Below are 6,728 nucleotides of genomic sequence, written 5' to 3'. Positions count from 1 at the left end.
GATGAGTTTGTTCATGTGAAAGGGGCAAACCACATTGTTAATGTTAGTTGTAAATAATTTCTCTCTTCTAGCTACTAAATCTTCATTGTATAATTTCATAGAAAGTTGTTAAACTTTCACTTAAAGTTAGTATAATCACATAAGAGAATAAATATCTAATCAATTGGAAGATAAAAAAAAAGTACACAACAATACTTTTAAGAAAACAAACATAAAACTAGAAAAATATCAATAAATCGATATCTTCTTAATTAATAACATAAAAGGCATGATTTTTAATTCATTTTACAACTCCAATCCTCCAAATCTAAACAAGTGGTAACATGCCAAATATCTATAAGTTGAATCATGTGACATGACCAGCCACAATGAACCTTTCTTCTGCAATTGATTCTTGAACCAACAACCGATAACCCTTGCAATCAACTTGGTTTTGCGGCTATATAAATTATAAAGCCACCCATCCAAATTGTAATAGATTCAACCAACTTTCGCCTTCTGACTTGTTCGCATTTAGCTTGCTCGGTACTCAAATACAAGACCGGTTGCTACACTTTTTGCTCGACCGTGCCCACAAAACTTGGCAATAATAGCTAATGCAAGTTCCGGGGCACTTGAGAGACCCCGACATGTGATTAATTTACCGTCAACTACAACTTGTGAACCGACTATGGTGTTGCTATCAAGCGCGCTCACCATTGAGGGGTGAGCGGTCGCTTTCTTGTTCTGCAACAGAAATATGAAATTCAGAAATAATTAATTACATGGCTGGTCCATGCGGTTTACCCATATTACAGATTTGATATGTTGTTTATGGAAAGTACATGCTGATAAAACTGGTGGTCTCCGATTTTGACGGGTGTTAGCTTTTTCTGTTATTTTTTTTTAATGGCAAAAATCTCTTAGGGTATACCTTAGAGACCAACCATGTAAAATTACAAATTAAAAGAAAGATTGTTTTGGAATTTTTAACTTACTTGGATTAGGCCTTGTTTATGAAGAATCAAAAGTGAAGTGCAAATCGCCCCGTATTTTCGTCCGCTAGAAACTTGTTCTTTAAGTAACCTTTTCAAAATTCTGGATTTGTGTAATCGCTCGACACACGAATCTCCTCCCTATGATTTAGTATCCAGATAAGATAGGTTAGAATGAAGTGCCATTAATAATAAAAAGTTAATTGCACCGTTGGTGCCTATGGTTTGGGCCAAATTATGAATTTTGTCCCTGAAGTCTAAAACTTGCATGTTAAGTCCCCAAGTTCCTCATTCTCTTTCAAATTTCAATGGTGGTACAAATGGCTAACGGGGTTAATCTTTTCTGTTAAACTGATGTAAATTTACCCTTTTACCCTTGCTCTTACAGAAAAAAACATATAAAAAAGAAAATAGAATAGCTAATTCTTATTAAACATAATACTACGGGTTTGGTCCTTTATTTTCTGAAATGACATCAGTGAGCCCCAATTTCACTCAGCAGTAACACATTTGGTCCTTGGCACAAACTGAGGTTAAAAAAAATAGTTGGGTTTTAATAAAATTACTATAAAACACCATTTCACATAAATTTAGCAAACTTTGACCAAACGTGACACGGGTCGAAAACCCTTGGGCCAAACCCATAGTTTCTGAAAAGAAAGGACCAAAACCAAAACATGGCCTTACCACACGGGCTATCCGTTTAACTTATTCATAAAATTATGTTTAATGTTTAAACTCACCGGAAGGATAATTAAGTCAAATATTGATTCGGCAGCATTCTTAAGTAAATTATCTGCAACGATTTTTATACCATGGGACCCGATAACCGACAAGGTTTTCTCAACTGAAGCAACTGTAACATCTAGATTAGCTCGTCTTAGAATATCTACAACCGTAACCGCTTCAATATCTTCAGATCCATTTGCAACTGGAATGAGAATCTGTGGTGATGAAGTATAACAGTAAATAATCATATCACATCATAACTTATTCAAAAAAATATTAAATCTTACATGAGGCGTATGATCAACCGCCCAATCAACTTCATTGAACTCTTCCATCCGAGAAACCTCATCAACCGTATCCATTAACTTGTACATAATTCAAAACACAAAGAGTTTACTCTAATTGATCAATATCAGGAAAAGAAATTAAAAAAATGGAAAAATGAATTACCAGAAATTTTCCAATCTCCGTGGAAGCCGATTCCCCAAAGAGTTGTTCAACTAGTGATACAGAAAACTGAAAGCAAGTACCAGGGCCGCGACTTGTTGTCAATTCTTCAGAGACTTGAAGATTTGTTTTAATGGCCCGAAAAGTCGGGAGCTTGTGAAAAAAAGCTGGATGGCAAGTTGTCTGCAAGCAAGAACGCATATTCATAATTAAACCATACCATGCATGGTGTGTGCGCACGCGTGTGTGCATATATAGGGAGATTTTCATTACAGAACACTAAAGTAAAAAAGCACAAACAATGAATCGGTTAATTTTATTATCAAAGGTTGAAATATGTATGTTATGTACATAAGAAACCATATAGCTAATTTGTTAATATGTTTTCTTTTATTAATTTTTTAAGCGCCTGTGTGTGTAGGCAATATAACCTACAGCTGACCTGCACATGTGTAGGATCTATGTATAAAAGAAGTAAAGGATTGTGTTAATATATAGTTTTAATTTTAGAGAGGTGAATAAGAATTGCATTTCAACCATTTTCTTTTATTTTTGAATAAAAAGTATCTGGCTTACTTTATCTTTATCTTCTCACAACAAGCCAAGCTAGCTCGTGAGTTACTCGAAATCGGTTCGTTAGAAGCTCGAATTGATATGAGATCGAGCATTAAAATAAGCTCATTTAAAAAAACGAGTCCAAGCCCAAGCTTCTGTTATCGAGGTCGAGTTGGTTCGCGAGCCTAAACAAACATATCATTTATATAACTTTTATTGAATGCATTAAGCATATCTTTATGAAATAATATTTATTATATATAAAATTATGAAAAAAAATAAAACTAAATAATACATATAATGTTATATATAAAAATAATTAGTAATGCATATAAATTAATTCTAAAATAACAAATGAGCCGAGCCTAGGCTCGGCACGGGTGGTTTGCACCCCTACATAGAACCCTTCCTATGTAGTTATGTACGTATATGTATATAGAGCTATAAACCTTTTTTCTCTTGAGAAGGCCCCAGGGCAAAAGTGTGACCGCTGGAGCAGCACAAATAGCACCATATAACCGTTTCTCTTCTGCTTGCTTCCTCGTAATTTCTTCTAATGTTTTACAATCTCTCAAACGCACCGAACCAGGCATACCTCCCTAAATAAACATACATGACGTAAATAACAAACAAATAACCATGAAATCTAATAAACAAAGAAATAACTATGAAAAAAAAATAAAGTGTACAAAGGTAAAACTCAATTAAATAGGTTTGAAGTCACAACAGCTTACAGGAAGAGCAACCAAATCATATATTTGATCTGAACATTCAGAAATGGATGTATCAGCAACAAGTATTATACCACCAGAAAGTTTAACTTGTATCTCAGGCTCAACCGACGCAACAACCACATCAGCGCCAGCTTGGCGAAGCACGTTCACCATTATAACAGCTTCCATTTCTTCTGTACCAAACCCAACTGGGATCAAAACCTACAAAAATAAAACAGCACAAAGTGAGTTTGTTCAAATACATATCTCCATCCTATATACTAACGGTACAAGGTTTACAATTATAGTATGTAGGGTTAATTGGATGAGAAGTCCATATATAAAATGGGAAAGAAGATGGATTGACTTTCAAAGTTATGTTTCAGTCCAACAAGGTTATATACTTATATATGTTTTCTCCTATCCGTCTTAATTAGGCATAAGTTCACCAACCGTATTCATATTTACGTTGCAATCATTTTGTTTAACTGAGTTTCTGTGACCCGACATTTCGTTCCACAAAATTTTATATAGCTCGTATTGTCATCTACCAAAGACTTCACTAGATAAATTTTCATCATTCGCATGATCTTACTTATCAGATGATTAATACTCGCCACCTCTCCAGGTTTGTTTATTATCTATTTCACTTCACATAGCACAAGATGATTTCCCCTAATAACTTCCTATGCAAACATGATTACCGTATCTTCCGCTTACCTATACACAATGTTAAACTCTGTCTTCTCATTAAAACACTGCATATTCTTAATAAACACACTGAAATCTCCTTATCATCATTACTTCCCAGTAGAATCTGAAAGAGTGTGTATTCTTTACTCCACAGGGCATTGTCAATGTCATAAGTTCGCTTAACCTCCACAACTACTATAACTAACTACTTGTATTCAAAAGATGGTAGTTTTTCTCAGTTATTATAGCTTGATCCTTTAACTCAAAAGTCGAAATAATTAATGAAAAATACTTGAGAATCTATATCAATTTGAACCCAGAAATAAAAGCTTGCCTTCTCATTCTATGTCTTGTTCAAATCAAATAAAAGTAATTATGTAACTATATAATTCCTAATTACTTGAGAAAACAATAAAGTTCAGTACTCTAGTGATATTATCAGATAAAACTAGGGGTGTGCACGGTTCTGTTCGGTTAATAGCCTACAAAAATTAATCAATCGGTTTTGAGAAAACAATGAAGTTCAGTACTCTAGTGAAATGGAGGTAATGGTTCGTTTTGGTTAACCGAAACCGTCAGTTACGTCATCAAGTTAATATCACCGAGCCAACACATGCTCCTAATTATCACAATTTGTAAAAAATATATATATTTACAATTGCATAAATGAACGAATAAATAGTATATGAACAGAGAACCTTTTTGAGCGGTAACTCGCCGGAAACTGTAGTCTCCAATGGTGTAATTTCGATTGTAGAAGTGGCCGTCGTCATCGCAAAAGTTGCAGACGCCATCATATCATTGATAGATAGACTGGAATGCACTGCAATTTTCCACTTTATCTCTATTATTTAATTTGAATTACCAAAATCCGCCAACTCACACACAATACAATAAGGTAAAATCCGTTTGGTTTGGTTTGGTTTAATGATAAAACACCCACTGATTCACGTAAAACAACAAGTCTCTTCCTTATTACTTCATTATCTCCTCATTGGCCCTTTTGAGAAAAAGGGTAAACGAGTATAGAATGATGATCAATAAAAAATAGCATTCTCACCTAAGAAAACCATTAAATAGGAAACCTATTAACCATCATCGATATGCTATTGGACTAGAAGATCAATGACATTAAACCACAAAGGTTAATTACTTAATTACGTTGTATTTATGATTCTCACTTCTTACTAATCACTAATCACATGCATCCGGGCTGCTATCCTTGGCAATTCGAAGAGTTATGATATACATTAAGTTCGGTTTATGAAATCACCGAACCCAAAGACCTGCCATAACTCGACCCATCCGTAGCAAATTGGAACCAAGTTTTATTTGTAATTTATTTCCCATTTCAACTTCATTCCCATGTTTCTTTTCCTATTTTTTGTTTAGCATTTTCTTTCAAGTTAATTTTGTAGCAGTAGTCAGGCGAGTTGCATGTTTTTAAGTAGTGGGTTAGTTTATTTTATTTTCTATATGTATTGAATTCTAAGAGAAATGAAGAGGTGCGTGATTATTTATCTCATTGGATTTTGAGTTAGGTAAATTTGTCTTTGCTAGTTTGATTTTGGCATCTCGAGTGGTGATCTTAGACACGGTTTCTTAGCCGGAGTGGTGAATTTGTTTCTCCGGTTGGTTATCGCAGCCCTACGGTTTATTTCGGTGGTGTATTTGTATCCGAAAACGAGTCGTTGATCTATCCATTTTTATATTCAATTTCAGTTCATATCTGTTACCGGTTATTCCCTATTAGGTTACTATCGTCCTATTACCCCTATTGGATCTCCTCCAATTAATATCATATCATTTCTACTTTAATGGAGTGATAAGATGGTTAGTGTTTAGAATATGAGGTCAACTTATGGAGTATATAATATCTAGCTAGTAAGAAAAAAAAAATAATTACTATGTTTATATTGGTGATTTCTTATGTTTGGCTTTTCCCATGTCGCTTGTGACCATGTTTGCCCAAGAAAATTCCCCTCGATCCTTATACTTCTTCTCTTTACTTTGTATTTGCCCTTGGTCGCATGATCTGCTTTTCAACAACCCATACATCACTAAGACCAGCGATGTTAAAGCATCGATAGCCAAACTTGTGTTAAGCTTTTGATCATGGGAGACCACTATAACGGATGTAACTTAATACCAATGTTAGGACTTGAGTCATATGCACAAGCAAACCCGCATGAAAAACAAGTAAACATGCACGAGAGATTCGACATGGTCTAGGTCTAACATATGTCCACGAGTGACAACTAGGGTTTGTATTTAATTAGTTATCCGTGATACATTGATGCAAGATTACAAATACAATGATATTTATCTATAATATATATAAACGAAACCCCTAAAATCCTACGTGTCGTGATGTGGTCGCTCCCCCATTTTATGGAAGCCACCAGATTGCTTAATTTTTAAATGGAGGTGTCTCATTGATTTAACCCAAATTCATGTATATGGGTCTTACCAAAACCAGATAGTTCTTAAACGGGTTATAACATCTCATTAAATTAAAAATTAATCTTATCAATTATTTGATATGAAAATCCTATAAAATAGGGATTTACTAAAATTTAATATCCAATTTAAAAAGAAAAAGATATTATTTATAATT

General features: G+C 34.1%; 1 protein-coding gene across 1 annotated transcript; it reads right to left on the bottom strand.

Annotated features, from left to right (window-relative positions):
• Positions 1–241: 241 nt before the first annotated feature.
• LOC143569241 (protein DJ-1 homolog C-like) lies at positions 242–3,636 on the bottom strand. Its single transcript, XM_077055208.1, has 7 exons — positions 3,440–3,636; positions 3,155–3,304; positions 2,154–2,333; positions 1,991–2,068; positions 1,718–1,918; positions 978–1,115; positions 242–726 (listed from the first exon to the last, which is right to left on the bottom strand). The coding sequence occupies exons 1-7, from the start codon at positions 3,605–3,607 to the stop codon at positions 514–516; spliced, it is 1,128 nt and encodes a 375-aa protein (XP_076911323.1). The 5' UTR covers positions 3,608–3,636; the 3' UTR covers positions 242–513.
• Positions 3,637–6,728: the final 3,092 nt, after the last annotated feature.

This window comes from Bidens hawaiensis, unplaced genomic scaffold, assembly GCF_021521415.1.
Source record: "Bidens hawaiensis isolate Kalapana, Puna unplaced genomic scaffold, B.hawaiensis_p1.1 tig00024430_1, whole genome shotgun sequence".
In the NCBI taxonomy this organism is placed as follows: domain Eukaryota; kingdom Viridiplantae; phylum Streptophyta; class Magnoliopsida; order Asterales; family Asteraceae; genus Bidens; species Bidens hawaiensis.
This window is presented reverse-complemented; position numbering and strand designations above follow the sequence as displayed.